This window comes from Podarcis vaucheri (genome assembly GCF_965113315.1).
Source record: "Podarcis vaucheri genome assembly, chromosome: 15".
NCBI lineage: Eukaryota > Metazoa > Chordata > Lepidosauria > Squamata > Lacertidae > Podarcis > Podarcis vaucheri.
The window spans coordinates 13376527-13394303 of NC_138753.1; the positions used below are offsets into that span (position 1 = coordinate 13376527).

Consider the following 17777-nt stretch of genomic DNA (forward strand, 5'->3'; position numbering starts at 1 on the left):
CTGCAAAAAAACGAATACATGAGCAGCACTGACCTTAATATGGCACCTGCAATATCTAGGGGTAAAACTGTGCTTGTGCGTTCTCCTTTGGTGTGTGGGGAATTAATCAGTTCTGTAAAGAGACTTTCAGAGTAATCCTGGTGATTATGCCCAAGATCAATTGGCAGGATTCTTACTGTGTTTTGCCTTCTGGAGAAGCAACAGCAGTACATCATACCAAATAGTCTAAGCCTAGATTTAGAAGTGAGACGAGCTTTCAAAAAAAGTATTTATTCACAACAGAGATGTTTTATATATAAAAAAATAACACAAGGAACCAACGTATAAAGTAGGAGAAAGGCAGTTTGCATTCCCTTCATGTTTCATGAGTTTGCTTTACACCATTCATGACGGCTCTAAAAGGTCACATGGTTTCTGACATCATTTATCTGTTTCACCATCGCCTGGATGTGTTCTCCCCTGCATCAGAGAGAGAAAGAGAAAGCACTTCAGTGACTTCAGCCATTCTGAGCAGACAAGGCATGAAAAACAGAGCGCAACACACAACTTTCCCGGGTGGGGTTTTCACCTCCACTACTGCAAGCGGCTACACTAGCAAACAAGCATTTATTAATTTATATACTGCTTCTGGGCAGCTTGCCAGTATAAAACCAATTGCCAAAAATACAATTAACGTACACGATAACAATTTAATCTAAGCACGGAAACAACTGCACTTAAAATGTATAACGAAACAAGCAGCGCAACAATTGGAAGAGTGAAGCAGGAGGTTCAAATTGGGTTGAAAGGGGAATGTTTGTCTGAGCAGGTGTGTCTTTCACAGCTGGCACAGCGTCAATACTGGTGGGACCCTCTTACTTCAGCACCCTCTTACCCCATGTGTACAACCCCTCAACATCACTGCTTCAAAGTACAGCGGCAGCACAACAACTCAGCAGCTAAGAGGTGGGCCTCTTGACTTGCTCGCTGTTCATTTGCCAAGTGTTTCAAAGTGCAAGTGCCCACTTACTCCTCTTTCAGAACTGCTTGGATGCATTTCCTCTGATAGGTGTTAAGGTTGATGCTAGGCTTCCGCGGACTGGTCCCCTTCTCCATTTTTCTCTGCTGATAATCCTTTTTCATTTTAACCTAAAGGCAAGCAGTAAATAGCGCAAGAGACAGATGCTTCAAAAACCCTTGAGAAAGTGTTTCAAATACTGCCTTCCAGCTTCATGTGCAGTGCCTCTAGCTCCCACCCTCTTCTACTTATTTATTTTTTAAAGGCTTTTTAGATCACTTGATAATCCCTAAGCATTACGTATACAAAAACAGCCAAACGTTACAAAAACAATGCACATCCACACTTACTTGCCGGATAGCATTTCCCAAGTGCCGCAGTTGTTCTTCGATTGTCTGTAGTTCCTTCTTCATGTCCTTTTCACTATCTGACAAGACAGGCAGCTGAGAGTGGAAGTTACGCAGTACCTTCTTCATCCTTCAGCCCACAAAGACAATGTCAGTCAATCAATCTTTTTATTATGCAGTCACAGACTAGAACAAGATAAAACCAGCAGCCATGTATATCCACGATACAAGATGTGAGGAAGATCTGAATCATGTCTAAAATAAGCTATACAACATTAAAAGTAGATTAAAAAAAGAAACAACACAGCCGTTAGAAATTGTAACAGCAGCCGGACAGAAAAAGGTTTAATCAGGGAAATTTTCTTTACATTTTTTTCAGCCAGAAGTTTAGCGACATAATAATATGTTCAAATAATTTGCCAAAAGGTTTGCCAGATACCAATTATAAGTCCTACCTGAAAATTCTGAAAGAATGTGAATCAGACAATATCATAGCAAAAGTAGCTGAGGAGGAGGGAATTAAACCCACGTTTACTGACCATGGATGGTATTCAACAAAGTTTTACTCAGAATACTGAACTGGACCAAACTTAATCATGTTCATTCAACTCAGTGGGTCTATTCTGAGGATAACTTAGCTGACCACCACTTAATATATTACTATACCACCACCGTCAGAGTCAACACGCTGACTCATATGTTACATTCAACACAGATATATGAGGTCTCTGCACACTGTGAAAGTGTATGCTAGTTCATTCGTGTAGCTCTTCTATTGTGCACAGAGACTATACACTTGTTGAGTAACGTGTGGCCATCCCCAACTTGTAGACAAAGTTAATTGTTTGCAAATTCTGCTTTTAGAACCAAGACAAACTTACATTGTCAAGTGCTAATTAAGCAGGAGTGAAGAGGGAACTGTCACCCTACACTACAAGCATAATTTCCTAAAGACAAATTCAGTCCTTATTTTCAAAACGCTGAAAATGGCCATCAAAGCTATATATCAGTGGTACCTCTAGTTACTAATTCATTCCAGAGGTCCATTCTTAACTAGAGGCGTGCTTTCGCTAATGGGGCCTCTTGCTGCTGCTGTGCCGTCGGCACGCGGTTTCCGTTCTTATCCTGGGGCAAAGTTCTCAACTCAAGGTAACTCTTCCAGTTTAGTGTAGTTTGTAACCTGAAGCGTTTGTAACTCGAGGTATCACTGTATTCCCAAGCAGGTCCAAATATTAGTAATAATAATAATAATTTGTTATTTATACCCTGCCCATCTGGCTGGGTTTCCCCAGTCACTCTGGGCGGCTCCCAACTGAATATTAAACTGCATATACAAACTGCATACTACCTATTTTCTAATCAATGTTATGCAAAATTATGCACATTAATTGTGGTACCCCTACTTTCAAAGCGCTCCCAACCCTCCTTTATTAAGTCAGCTTCTGTCAACTGCTTTTCAGAAAGAATGAGACCAATTAACTTCACACACAATCCACTTGCAACTGTGTTGCTCACCTATTCTCTCTCTGCTAATACACTGAGACCACTCAGGCACACATCAGGGGATGTAAGTTTGGCTAGATAATGCCAATTCCAAACAGCTTGCCCTTCCAAAGACAACCACATTGTTTGGGAGCATCTCTGTCATTTTAAACACGGGTTTAAAGGCTTTAGTCAGTGAATAAACTTGCACGAAGCTGTTAGCAGCAGCTTAAGTTGTAGGTTTAGTTCAGCTGGCTGCCAAGCTGCATGCTGCTCAGCTGAAAGGCCTCTCCACAACCTGGCTTTCTTTATCATTATTTCAGGCCCAGCAATTCCGAAGGGTGCACATCTTAAGGACAAGGCTTCAGCACAAGCCCAAGGCATACTTGGCATCAGACAGGCATGGGCATTTTCTTGCTCCAGTCCCCAGCAAGAGAACCTTGTGAAGAGTGTGCCCTTTTACCTGTTCACAATGTCTTCCTGCTTCTCTTTGGCTTCCTCGTACTTGTCAGCTAATCGCTCTGCCATCTCCCGCAAGCTTTTCCTTTGGGTGAAGAGGAAATGTTATTCTGGGATAGTGGTGCGCATTTGTCTCATAAAACAGAACAAGTGGGGTCTATTTGTTGTTTCTTATGAAACAAAGCAGTTCTAAAGGGCAGTGCACCCTTCTCTTTCCATGTCTCCCAACAGAAGTTGGCACGTCTACATGAGGCTGCAAAGGAGAGTTTTTAGGAAATTTTGACTCTCATCCAAATCCTGGACACCAGATACTATAACTTAGCCAGTGGTGTGCTTTATGTGTGCCTTTTAAAAACTGCTCATAAAGGGATTTTCTGTCTGAACTTGACAGGTCTGTTATCGACATGGAATGCATTTTCATGCCAACCGGATGGAAAACATAGAAATGATAGGCAGCAGAAGAGCAGCTGGGTCTCCCATAGACATCAATGGCAAAAGAAAACTCATAGCAAAGCAAATGAGACTTTCTCTAACAAACAAATAAGCAGATAATTTTCTTCCACACCTTTATATTTGGGATAGATGTGGAAGTAGAGATTTTATGAGTACAGTGAAATAAGACAACTGAAAGTAATTGAATCCATGTCCCCGTATAACTGAAGTGCCCCACTAAACCCCAAACCTTCCACCACTGAAATCCCAGTAATGTCCAGGAAATCCCAGCAGCACTACCCACTGATAACTTCTATGTCCCATTAAAAGACAATGCCAACCGATGTTGTTCGACACGTTATAAAAAACAGCCAGAAGCAAATAAAAGCCACAAACTTTTTCTAGCCTACTATATGTTTTGGAAAGTGGTCTGCCCACCTGTATGTTCTCTAGGCATTCTTAAGATGTCATTGCCAAACTTGGTACAACAGTGCCTGAGGCCAAGGAGCCAGCTTCCATTGATGCTTGAATACAGTCGGCTGCCATTTTGAATCAAGATGGCAGAACGAACTGTTCCTACCTCTGTCAATTGGGAAACCTCTGATGGAATCATTGCCCAGTTTGGCATGATGGTTCTTGAGGCAGAGTGGGTTTTTGTCTAGGTTTGGATACTGTCAGATGCCATTTGGATTTTAACCAAATCTGCCAGAAAATTAAAGGGTTTGCACACTGGATTTAGTGAAAGCCTGAATCCCATACCAAATCAGGCCAATCTGGACTTTAACCAAGTTGGGCCATGACAACCCTGGATCCAAACTGCACTGGTTAACATTTCCAGATCTGGCATGGTAGTTCCTGAGATGGTGGAGGATGTTTTGTCTCTATTTAAATATAACTGGGTGTTGGGAGGTGGCATCAAGAGCCCTAGAAATTACAAATTACATTATCCATTTATAAATACCAGCATCTTTTGATTTCTAAGAATCCCTGAGCAACAGGAACTTTTAGCTAGTAATTAAAAAAAAAAAAAGATGAGCAGGAGAATATTATTTTCTAGTGCTACTTTGGGCCCAATTTCGGTACAGGGCTCTTCTTATATTCTTAAAAGCTGCATAATGAAAAGCAGCCAAGTGGCAGAAGTCTGGTGGACACTTCAGAGTTATTAGGAACACATTTCTTTAAAACAAGCTTACACTAAAACATCACTAATGAATTAAACTATCACTAGAACACGAACACAAAGGAGGGACTAAATCACATGGAAAAGAAGAGTAACAAAATCAGCAAATCCTAGAAGCTCTCTTCGGGTTTCAACCTGCGGTAAAACACCTGTATCTAATATCGGACCGTGGTGGACGTCTCTGGAAAGGATGCTCTGAAAAGTACCTTACAGATCCTTCTAGGCTCAGTGATGCCTACTCTGGCTGGTAGCAGCTCTTTAAGGTCTTGCACAGGAGGGCTTTCCCGGCCCTAATACCCAAGATCGTTTTTCACTAGTGATGGATGGGGTTAAACCAGAGATTTTTGACATGCAAGGCACGTTCTCTACCACTGAGCTCTGAGCTGCTCCCACGGGGCAACCCACTTCTTTTAAACTACCAGCCAAGCTAGCTTAAAAGGCAAAGAGACGGTTGCCTCACCTTTCCTCTCGGCAGTAGGCAAGATCTTCCAGCTGCTTCTTTTTCTGTTCCCGTAGCAATTTCACTCTGAGGAGCAAGGGTTGAAAGGATGGCCAAACAGTTAGGTTTTTTGATGCAACCTGGCTTGCCTTTCTGCTCTCCCCTACACCTCTAACCCATTGTTCAATGAGAAAAATAAATTACGAGGAACAAGGGGGTTAACCAGGGGTGGAGACATTTAAAGACACCCATACTACAGAAAGGGGAATTGTGCTATTAACTGCTCCATTCTGAAAATGAGAGAAAGGGGGAGAATGACGTCCTAGCTGTAGAACAGAGGCGGGCAACCTTTTTCCTGGGGGGGGGGGGGTGCACAGTCCCTTGATACTCTGTTAGGGGCTGCATTCTATGGTGGGCAGGCCAACCCCTTTCCCCACCCCAATCCAGAGGGCTGCTGGAGTAGGTGCATTACACCCTCACTCTCCTTTGCCAGAGGACAGAACTAACAGCTTGCAGAAGGCTTTTGAAATTAAGCCAAACGTTGCCACCAATTGTATTTCCTTTGGAGCAGGGGTTGGGGGCAAACAAGGCAGGGATTTCACCCAGTTATGCCACTCTTTCAATTAGCCCAATGATAAAAGCAAATCAGGGATACGCTCTTCAGAAAAATGTAAATAATTCCCAAGGGCAGGAAACCTATTCACTAGAGATTCTTGTCCCTATTGTATTACATCTGATGAAGTTGGCAGATAATAGATTGCAGGATCAGGATCAGAAAATGACCAATTGTTGCTGCAACAGGAGGGAAGAAGAACAATGTTTTACAAGCCAAGGGCCCATTTTACCTTCGCTGGATCTCCTCTCGGGCCAAGTCCTGTTTCAGAATGTATTCCTCCCTGAACACCTGAGTCGCTCTGCTGAGAAGCTGAAGGCATTCTTCAGGGGGAGGGGAAACTTCTTTATCTGCAGACCTGGAAGACAAACACAACATTGTCTTGGCCATTATAGTGTACTGCCAGAGTTGAGCTTTTTGGGGGGTGGGGGGTGGCCCAGAGTTGTTGACCTTTTTTTAGAGGGAGTTTGCCACACAATTGCCGCAGCCACAAATAACACGACCAATAGCCGCTGACAATCTCCGGCTCCCAGCATCAAACAATCCCACGTACCCCCTGTGCCCTATCTGTGTATAAGGTGCCCCCTAATTTTTAACCTACTTTTTAAAGAAAAAAAGCTTATCTTATACACGGAAAACTACGGTACATGCTCTGATAAAGAGCATTTAGAACCACAGAATTATAGAGTTGGAAGGGATCTGAGGGTCATCTACTTCAACCCCCTGCGATGAAGGAATCACTTGCCCAATGTGGCGGTTGAACATAAGTCCCTGATACTAGGAGTCTCAGGCTCTACTGACTGAGCTATCCCAGGCTGCTTTGCCACACAAATGCTTCTGACACCATATGCCCTAAGGCTGTGTGCATCAAGAAGCTTGAACTGGAGAGGGGTCCAGTTATTTAGGGAAGATTTCTAACTGGCCTCAAACTGAGGGTTCAGCTCAGATAAGGACATTACAATCAAATTGCATTTGACAAAGCCCTTGTGTCGGATGCTCATCAACACACCAGAAAGCCAATCTATTTAAAATGCCCAGAAACACTTAAGACGTTCAGTGCTGACTTTCCTCATCTCCTATGCCATCCTTCCCTTTTAGTTAATAATATAGTAAAGAGAAGCCAAGAAGCCCTGCTCATCGCTGTAGCCTACTCACCCTGCTAGATTCATGTCCCATGAGCCTAACAACCCAGCCAGAACCCCAAAACGACTGTGCCATGACTGAGCTGCAGGATATGCTGATGCGGAAAGAGCAGCAATAAATTTATGGTGGCACCAGTGAAGTTGCAAAAACTGCCAAGTGTGGGAGAAGAGGAGCTGAGATTGGCCAGAACGAAAGACCACTGTGCATAAGTCCATCCTGAAGATGGAGGTGGTGGAACAGCAGGTGTAGACCTTATGCAAGATTATAGCAATGAGAAGGGTGAACCCTGTCAGAGGGAAAGGAAAGGGGCTGAGAACACCAGATGATGGAACCCCCTCTTCCGAACAACACCAAAGGCCAAGGTGTGCCTTTGCCTTTTGGGGACACAGGAGTGATGGGGGATGACGAAAGCCTTTTGCCTCCAGAAAGATTTCATACTTCAATAGGAGAGGGTTAGCAGAATTGCGATCCAGGATATTTCGGATGTGTCGCTCAAAGGAATCCTGCGATTCGGCCAGGATGCGGAGAGGCGAGACTGTAACAGGCGAATCTTGCTTGGTGCACAGAAGAGGAGGGCATGGTGGGTGAATGGCAGAACTGTCAATACAAGTGTTAGGCATCAGTTAAACGTTTCCAAAGACACTCCCCACTTGCTTTCATTAAGTTCTTTAGAGGTTTTTAATTATTTTACACCCCCCCCCCAAAAAAAAAAAGAGTTTGCAGACCTTTGCAAAGAGCAGGCAAGAAATGCTGGATAAGAAACTTCAGAGAATTATCAACACAAGCCTTGTTAGGAATAAGGGAAAGGCAAGTGTACCAATCAAGGTAATGAAGGGGTATGTCAGGGATTACCAGGAGAATCAATAGTCATGAATTCAAGATCAGCAGAGCCTGGTGCCATGGAAACTTGAAGGAGTTACCTAGGCAATTTAGGAGTCCTAGCAACTATATAAGGGAAATATACTGTGTCCTTGGAAGTATGCCTATCACATTTCAGCATTAAATAGGTAAATGTGGCTCAGTACGTACAGAAGAGGTTTGGTGACACATTCGTAGCTCCTGGTGATGCAGACCATTGTGGGACCCAGAATGTCTGAGACGATCCAAAACCCTATAATTGAGGCCGCTTGGCTGAAGGAACAGAACAGAAAAAATGTCAAGCTATCCCAGAAAACATTGGCAACCCCAAGAACAGAAGAGCAGAAGTCACTTGCTGTCTTCAGACTAACACAACAAAGAATCCACTGCAGAATCTAGCAAATCTTTTAAGTGCCTCTTATCATATTCTTCCTTCATTGTAGCCACATTTACAGCCTCATACTGATTTGGTTTCCTAGACTTTTTAATACTTAGTCTCTCTCCTGGTCAGTCTTCTGCAAAAACTGAGCAAGAGTAGAGGTCATCCCCACCGTTGTTCTCAGATCTATAATTACCAGAGATAACCCCTCCAGTTCATTATCGTCTATTTAGGCCCTATTCCTATATTTTGACCCAATTTGGCTCTGCCTCTTCATCTGGAGGCTGAATGCAAGATTTATAAGTCTTTAAATATCCAGGAGCTGCAGTGGACCCTATGCTGGTGTCTTGCAGAGATTCTACCCATCACATCTATAAGACCACTAGGTAGGTCTTGAAATGTCACAGCAGGCAGAAATGCCTGGACAGTTCAGTCGGTTAAAGTGTGGTGTTGATAATGCCAAGGCTGCAGGCTTGATCCCCGTATTGGACAACTGCATATTCCTGCATTGCAGGGGGTTGGACGATACGATCCTCGGGGTCCCTTCCAACTCTACAATTTTATGATTCTGTGTTTCAGTTTTCCACCAGTATCACCAATGTGCTGCCTTTACTGCAGTACAGCCTCAACTGGGGCTCTGTTCCAACACCTTGAAAAACCAGTTCAAAGTCGTGCATCTGTCACATTTACTAGAAGAAAGCTGAAATTTCCATTGGCCCATCCATGCATGTCTTGCTAGTTAAGAAGGCCTCCTTCCGTTGAACCCACCTGGGATGCAGATGTTTCCAACCTGGGATCTACACAAGATTCCGAGGGTACTCACTAAGGAAGTGCTAAGTGCGTGTCACATCAGTAAAGTTTTCTGTTTCATTACATCTCCCTGCCCGTCTCTGGGTAATGGGGCTTAACCTTTTGCTCACTGAAGGCCTCCTGCAGATCCCCAGAATAAGCATTCATGCCTTGTTCTCTCATGTTCTCCAAAAAAGGCCTTTTTCCAGCCAACATCCTTACCCAGACCAAGAAAAAGGGGCACCCCAAAAACAGTCAAGAGCCTTGTCTTCACCACAGAGAGACACAAACACAGTTCTCCTTCCCTGTCCACCCTGCTTGCTCATCCAAATCTTAACACAAACAACACCATTCAATGCTTGATTTTTCAGAAACTGAGTTGTGTATAACTGTTCTCGGCCTGGATTCTCCAGCAATAAGCAGTTGCAAGAAGAATATGGATTTGGGAAGAAGTAGACTCTTACCTGCATGGCAGAGGTTTTGTGCAAAGGATGTGCTCTACGATGCATTTCTGTTCTGCTCCAAGTTCTTGCAAACGGTCCTTGTCTTCTTCATCTGAAAAAGCAAGTAAACATGCAGGTTACTGGGGAGTCACACCTATCACCCCACAGAACAGTAATGAGGAAATCAGAACTCCTAGCCAAATGTCATGTGTAGGGGCAGGGGGGGTAATCTGGAGGGGAAAAGGGATTGGTAGGGGGAGGGAGCCGAACTGGACTGAGTAACAGAAGATGCAGGTGATCATTTCAGATCTCTGACAAAAGCCACCTGTCCCTTTCCTGGCAGCCCAATGGGAGGTGGAGGAAGAGAAAAGGAGGTGGTCCTGACCATTGGGAGGACGCAGATAATGACAAGTTTGCTCTGGCCCTACCAGTTTTGGATCAAATTTTTTAATGGGTTGCGCCAGCAATATATGGGTTCAGTTCACATCATGGCTGTGTTGTGAGTGTCATGCCTTAGGCTCTGGTTCTCCCTCCTCTCTGCACGTGCTCTGATGCCCTTCATTATTTCTGGCTCAGTCAAATCTTAGTTTACCTCCAAATCTGAATTGGAAACTACAGTTTGAAGTAGGTTTTCAGTTCTAGTTGGAGGTAAACTATAGTCTGCCAGATTCAGATGTCTCACTAAACTGTACCACTGTCCACTCTATTTATATCCCACCTTTCCACACTACTGGCACACTACTCAAGACAAGTTGCATCTGTGAGAAACAAGGTGTAGGAATGCAACATTCCAAGGCAAGAAGGTTTCACTACTACCTGAGTCAAGGAACTTTTGAAGTTTGTTGATCCAGGTGACTCCAATGCTGTGCACCCCAGCGTCATGTGTACAGTGATATCGAGAGGGACATTTGGGATCTGAAAATGCAAGTGAGATATTTATGCATTCATGGAGAGCCAACAAAGACACGGGAAGGTTTCAGTCCACATATGATAGCAACAATGCGGAACTGCGTGAAAATGGAACTGTGCCAAACCTGTTTATGTAAAGAAGTTCCATGAACTCCCAGCAATGACCCACATTGTTGCCACCCTCTTATTTACTGATGGGCAATACTTGTGGGCTGCCTCAAGATGGCAAAGCAACTCAGACCACCGGGAGCTGCAGAAAGAGACAGTAAACGGCTTGCTGGGCCAGCTGGGTGATGCTATCCTGTGACATAAAGCTACATGCAAATCAAGGAACAGGTAGCCTGGCATTGATTAATTTTTGTATTTACCTGAAAGGTCGCTTTAATTGGATGCCAAGTGAACAGAGCAAGTGGAAAGCAAGAGAGGTAACTGACTTGTGCTCCTACCTCTATGCAATTTGATTGGGCAGGAGAAGTCCGACTCCAGGGGTTCCTCCCCTTCCCTTGAAGCCAGTTTCAGTGCAAGTTCCAGTTCAACACATTCGAACACGTAGAGCGACGGAATGAGGTCAGTTCTTGAATCCCAGGATTTGACAGACTGCAGGGATGCTTTGGTTAACACTTCTAAATTTGTCCTCCCTTGAGATAATAGCTCAAGGGATTAAATTTACTTAGGAAGCACCTCCCTCCCCACCGCAAAAAAAGGTAAAAATGGGGGGGGGGTTGTTTATTATTTTAATCGCACATTGCATGTATTTTAATTAGGAAACCCAGCATTTGATAAAGTGTGGGCTGTAAGTACAAATAATAAAGAAATATAAACAGAGAACCCTCAATTGTCTCCTAGTAAGCTGGTGGGGAGGGGAAACAATATCTACTTCTTACTCTTTTGTGTGTCTATGCTTTTAAGGTCCAAATGCAGATCAATATTGTGCATTTCTGAGATGTACAATGTTTTTAAAATAGCTCCTCAATACAAGAGGAATATGAAATATAAGACACCCGGCTGTATTTAGTCATGTCCGTTAATTCTCAAGGGGTTGAGTATTACTTACTGCATTTATACCTCATCTTTTTCTCCAAGGAGCTAAAGATGGTGTACATGGCTCTCCCCCTCCTCAATTAATCCCCACAAGAACCCTGTGAGGTACGTTAGGCCAAGAGGCAGTGACTGGCCCAAGGCCACCCAGTGAGAAACATGGCTGAGTGGGAACTTGAACCTTTCCCGGGTCCTAATCTGACACTCTAACTACTATACCATGCTGGCTGCTATGAATAGCATGTATGACTATCTTAGGTCCACTAATTTCATTGAGTCTACTCTGGATATAACTGAGTTGGGTGCAACCTCCTTGCAGAACCTCAAAAATTGTTTATGGCTGCAGAGACAAAGATGTTGATCAGGGGAAAACTAAACCAACTTCCGTAATTAAGATGAGCCGCAGTTTTAGGGTTTAGGAACTGCAAATCATTAGCTGGGCAGAGGGCCATCATGCTTCTGTGGGAACAGATTGCTGGAGAGGGAGAGAATGTCACATACACCACCTTGAGCTCCTTGGAGGAAAAGTGGGATATCAGTACAACAAATAAATTTAGGAAAAGCATAATAATGTGCAACAGCACTGCACTATTGGTCACATGCTCAGTAAGAACATGTCATAATGTGAAAAACCTGTAACAAAAAAGGGGTGGACTGCAAAGATAGCAAGCTAAAAATGAATACCCAGGATGGGGATACACTTGTAAACAACCTTATGCCAAGTCCACGGGTCTATCTTGCCCAAAATTAGGACAGGCAGCAGCTTTCTGTGATCTCTGGAAGAGGCCTCTCATACCACTTGCTACCCAGTCCTTTTTACTGGAAAAGCAGGAGTTTGAGTGTGGGACCTTTTGAGTGCAAAGTACTACAGTCCCTCCTCATATAACGGGGGGTGGGGTGGGGGGGAAAGCTCTCCTGAAAACTCCAAGTAGTAACAGGCAAACATACCATCTGTTCATCATCTTCTTCTCCTTCCAGTACCACGCAGTGATAAAGCAGCCCCGACTCCGTGGCAATCACCAAGATGTTGGGAACGCATGAAAGGCAGAGAACTGCACAAGCGTCGTACCCGTAGTTGTCTTCAGCTGCAGGATGCATTGGCAGTGGGCCCAAGAGCCGACCAAGGTTTCCACTGCTACAAAAAAAATAGGGGGGGGGGAAGGGGGGTGTCAAAGGAAGCCTACTGGGAAGAGCCCAAACTTCTAGGACAGTTTGCTGTTGCTGCCACCCTCAAAAAAACTCTAAGCAAGCCATGGCCTAATACCTGGAACAGCAAAGTTTTGCAGCCAACCAAGACACCAAACTGACCTTGCCAGCCTCAGAGCAGAAAGGCTAGGATATGCTAATCAGACACCAACCAAATCACCTCAACAATACAAGGAGGCAAGTGTTGATTCTTGAACCCTGGGTTTCCATTCAGAGTTGAACTAGGAGCAATTGTATTGGTGTTCAAATCAGTACCCTCCTACCGCCCAGCCATCTATGAGGTCTGGTCAGGCACTGCCCAGTGCAAAAAATGAAGGTGAAAAGGGGATCATGAATCTGGGTTAGACCTTTACCTGTGCAGAAGACTAATGTAGGTCAGAAAAGTCTCCCCATTTTCATACAAGATGTAGAGAGGATACGCTAGCACTTCCTCCTTCTCTCGCTGCCCAGCAATGTTCTTGGGGACTGCTGCCAGGGGCCCAAAGTCGAATGCCACTGCCGTTTCTCCTATCAATGCTGTGTAGGCTCTCCTAAGGGAGGGAGCAGTCAGTTGAGTTTGTAGCAGTTCTCTGCACACATTCAGTTTGCCCAACAAAAAGTGGCCGTTGGGGTGTGCTTGGAGGGGCAACTATGAGGGAAGCTTCAGACCTCACCCCTTATTGAGCCTTAGAGTCTCCTCATCAGCTTCTGAAAGATGAATCACTTTCACGGGTGTCTGGGGTGAATTCAGGCTGTAAATCCTTTAAAGCAAAATATGACATTTTAAAAAACAAGAAGTACATCCCAGATAATAGCTTCTATAAACCCAATCTCTATTAGCTGAATACCTTTACAATTTTCAGTACTGCACCCAACATTATTACACTGGCAGAAGCTGGTGCAGTATCACTTCAGCTGAAGAGCTGCCCTGGTGTCAGACCAAGACCAGAGAGACCCAGTTCAAAGCCCTGCTTAGCCCTCAGCCTTGCTGGGTAGTCCTGGCCCAGTCACTCCCTCCAGGTCTGACATACCTACTATACAGGGTTGCTATGAGGATAAAATAAGAGGACAGAGCATACATGCTACCTTGAGCTCCTTGGAAAAAGAGTGGGAGAAAACTGTAATAAGTATTGCTTAAACAATTGCTCCGTGGGTCTCTAAGCATGTGGTTCCAAATGACCCCATCAAATAAATATTTAAAGGAAGCTAAATTAGCCTCTGAAAGCATTTATACTCTGCTAATTAGCTGGAAAATGTCCTAGGATAATGCTGTGAGCCCCTCCATTTGATGCTCAGATTGTACATATGATTTTTATAAAACCGTATCTCAAAAAGACACCAGTCTCCATTGACCTTTATTGCAAGGGAACCAAACCCAGCAAAGCACTGGAACCCCTTGGAGGCTCTCACTGCTCAGAGATTTTTTTTGGGGGGGGGGCATGCAACAGAACAATGATACAGCATGTGCAGTGCACAGAAAATATTTCAGACCTTTTATTGACCCCCCTTTTATTGTCAACGAGGCAGCTGAAGTAAGAAAGATTGCCCAAGATCATTGAGTGAGTCTGCAGCTGAGCAAAGATTTGAACCAGAAAACTAAAAGTCTGTGGCTTACACTCTTCACCACTATATTCCACTAAATTATATATATAAAAAAGAATGACTAATATATACTGGATACCAGCACCACCTTTTTAAACAGTCAGGGAAACCAGGCTCCTTGGATTTCTCAAAGCCTGCTCAAAAGCAAACCATTCAGAGCAATAAAGTTACCTTATTGTGTTGTCAGATGTTAAGAGCACAATGTGAGGGTCCAGTGTCTCACTGGGGTACCAGGCGGAATGCTTCAGGGTCAGGGATGGTGAACTAGTGAAGAACCTTTCAGCAATAGGGATGGTGCTGCAAGAAGACAGGTCTCCATCATGAAAGGCACTATGTTCCAACCCAACAGAGGGCTGCCAACTGTTTGACTGTTGCTGTGCCTTTGACCAGCAGCTTGGGCTACAGACGTTCATGCCTGTGTCCCCTGCCAATTTCTGCAGATCAAGCTGGTGTCAAGAGCACAAGAACAGGCCAGGCTTTTCCTCCCCAACTGGCAAACCTATCAAAAGCAAAAAAGCTCAAGGGATAGACACAGACTTGTAACATTCCTTTTTTATTTCCTAACTTGATGTGTTACATGAACACTACCCTTGCTTAAACTCTAGGTACTAAATAATTAGCTATCATTGGTCCTAAAGGGTAAGTACTCAAACATTTTATCTCTGTAAAGAATTTAACTAAGGAAGCTTTCTTCTAGGTAAAAATGTAGCCACAGACTCGGTTATCGAAAGCGCTTCCAATCTAAAATCGAACTGATCTTCTCCATAAATGTAAAAAAAGGTTGAAAGAGTAGCTACTGTCCAAAAATAACATCTCCTGAAATCTTGTTTTTGAACCAATTAACAGTCCTGCTCCCACGAATGACCCTGCTTATGCCTAGAATCGCCTCCCAGTAATGTATCTGTGAAGCTCTCTCTCTTTAAAACCTATTCTTTGGCACAGTCCCCTAGCCTCTATCTCCTAGTGCTATAACTATGTTCAAGTACATATATCTGAAATATTCACGTATCCAATCCTTGTTTACCATTGCCTTCATTTGCCTCTCATAGTCCCTTGTCTTCCTTGTTCTGTTTATAGATTGTATCCTCCCATTTTTAGTGATGTGCACATAGAAGTCACTGATACTAGCAAATAATGCCGATTGCCAGGCTGTGAGTTCTCTGTGCAATGTCCTCTCCTGTTTCTTCCACAATGGGGAGAAATTCAACAGCCTTTACTCTTTTTTCCAGCCTTGCAGTGATCTGTCGAATGTTAACTGTGAGCAACTTGAGCAGATGGATTGTACTACTTCCATTGCAAAGAAAAGTTGCCTTACCCTCCACTTGATACAGCAAAGCAAATGTGCCATCAGCAAGATGGACTGCTTCAGAACTTTGCCCAAAAGCAATCACTTTTAATGGAAAAGCAAGGAACTGAACCTAGAACCTCAGGCCTACAAAGCCTGTATCCTAACACTGCACCATAAAGCACCTCAGCCACCCTTCTAAAAAAGTTTGAAAAGAGACTGCCTCTCTATAGTAGTGGAATGTATGCAGCTGAAACAAAAGTTTCTCCAAATATAATGCCTGAGAACTTCATTAAAAACAGTCATCAAATGAAATTGACACAATGTACTCAAAACTGCTTTCTTTACAGACCCAGATGATAATGAAGTAGCAACCGTCCCTAGTTCTAGAGCTGCAAAGCAATTATGAGAAATGGAGAGCCTACATACCTACAATTAACCACTGGTTTTCCACCTTCAAACTCAGAGTTCTTTCCCCAGCGTTTAGGTAACTCCAGCACCATCAGGCCTTTTGCTCCTATCAGAGCAACATGCTCCTGTGTAGGACTCAGTGCAGTTTGATACACCTCAAAAAAGGGTGAATTTATGCAGAGAAGGGTCTGGAAATCAAAGCAGCAATCGGTTAACGCTTAAATATTTGAACTTTGTGCAGAACAAAATCTTAAAAACTAGTGCAAGATGCATGTGTGTCACTCAATTACATATTTGGCTGCAAGCAAACTGCACCTGTTGCTTCCTACCATTTCATCTGTGCTCACTCTTTCAGGCATGATCCGATATGGATGCTGAGCGATGAGGACTACCTATATTATTCTTATGCTTCATGCAAGGCACTGGTAGCTGCTACTTGTCTTCTAAGCCAAGAGACCACTAAACCCACAGGGTCTGCCTTGGACAAAAGCTTGGAGAAACCAGCAGTCGTGTTCCTTCAAGCATTCTCTCCCAATGCTTGGGCATCAATTAAAAACACAGCTGCAAGTGTAGTAGTTATCTAGACTAGAACATCAGAGACCTGGGCATAGTCCCCCTAAATCAGGGTCCTGCAACCCGCGGCTCCGGAGCCGCATGTGGCTCTTTTACACCTTTGCCGCGGCTCCGGGGCGGATACTAGCGAGGGGAGGAGGTGCATTGTGTGCCCCGACACTCCCCACTGTGGCGGGCGCGGTACTGGCTGTGACGTCGCATGGGGGCGGTGCGTGCGTTAGTAACGCACCGTCCCGACGTCACCTTCCTGGTTTTGCGGCTCCCAGTTGTTGTTTTCTTCAGAAACGGGTCCAAGTGGCTCTTTTTGTCTTAAAGGTTGCAGACCCCTGACCTAAATCAATAAAGATCAATAAAAATACATAGCTTAACTGAGGTTCTGCCCCCCCCCAATAAAAGACCTGCCCCTCCCAAAAATTCTGGGACCTGCGTTCAAATCCCTGCTCAGCCACAAAACTCACTGGGTGTCACCTTAGGGGTCAGTCACTGCCTCTCAGCCAAAACCACCTCACAGGGTGGTTGTTTTATGTGTAATGGTGGTGGGGTTAATTGGGGAAGCATGTATGCCACCTTGAGTTCCTTGGGAGAAAAAAAGGCGGGATATAAACGCAATAAGCCATTCATTATTATCGCTACTGATAATGCAAGCCTATAGTCCTATATAGAGGGGCTTTCCACAGGTGAGCCACCACCTTGAAGCCCGAAGCGGCGGCGCCCCAAACACGGGTTGTCCACCTCAAGTGAGGGCCGAGCCCTATCGGGGCGAAAGGCCGCACCTGGTACTGGCCCAGCCTGTCGGGCTCGTCGCCCAGGCCCCTCAGGCTGAGAACGTAGAAGGCGGCGCGTTCGCCGTCCCACAGAAAGAGCTCCCCGCCGAGGCCGAACAACAGGTCCCGCGGGAGGGACGGGCGCGACGACTCGGGCCCCGGCTCCGGCCCGGCCTCCTTGTCGGCCTGCTCCCGCAAGCGGCACAACACGGCGTGGTGAGGCAGCTCTGCCCACCAGCGCTCTCCCAAGCCCGGCGCCACGGCCGCCGCCATCGTCGCCGGTCGAGGAAGCCGGTCGGGGCCTCGCCGCCTCAGGAGCGCGGGACTACGAGCCCCAGAGTGCACCGCGGACGGTGACGTCGGCGTCCCGGCGGACCGATAAAGATGGTTAAGCCCAGCAGGCATCTTCGCCACGGGAGGGAGCGAGGGAAGGACGAGACCCAGAGTGC

The 17777-nt window shown here is 44.9% G+C and overlaps 1 protein-coding gene across 1 annotated transcript; it reads right to left on the reverse strand.

Annotated features, from left to right (window-relative positions):
• Positions 1-254: 254 nt before the first annotated feature.
• Positions 255-17748, reverse strand: NUP88 (nucleoporin 88). Its single transcript, XM_082201407.1, has 17 exons — positions 17338-17748; positions 16010-16179; positions 14467-14592; positions 13368-13454; positions 13068-13244; positions 12457-12643; positions 10917-11067; positions 10378-10476; positions 9583-9673; positions 8122-8223; positions 7531-7689; positions 6182-6307; positions 5358-5423; positions 3290-3370; positions 1348-1474; positions 1010-1128; positions 255-459 (listed from the first exon to the last, which is right to left on the reverse strand). The coding sequence occupies exons 1-17, from the start codon at positions 17731-17733 to the stop codon at positions 396-398; spliced, it is 2328 nt and encodes a 775-aa protein (XP_082057533.1). The 5' UTR covers positions 17734-17748; the 3' UTR covers positions 255-395.
• Between the last annotated feature and the right edge of the window lie 29 nt (positions 17749-17777).

What these genes read in the sequence shown, in the direction of transcription:
- NUP88 (XM_082201407.1), bottom strand. Translation starts at nt 17,733, where the DNA reads ATGCCTGCTGGGCTTAACCATCTTTATCGGTCCGCCGGGACGCCGACG. An exon ending in TCAAAAGTTCCTTGACTCAG is followed by an intron (nt 9,674 to 10,377) that starts GTAGTAGTGAAA and finishes TTGCTTTTTCAG; the next exon opens with ATGAAGAAGACAAGGACCGT. An exon ending in ACAAAACCTCTGCCATGCAG is followed by an intron (nt 8,224 to 9,582) that starts GTAAGAGTCTAC and finishes CTGTTCCTTCAG; the next exon opens with CCAAGCGGCCTCAATTATAG.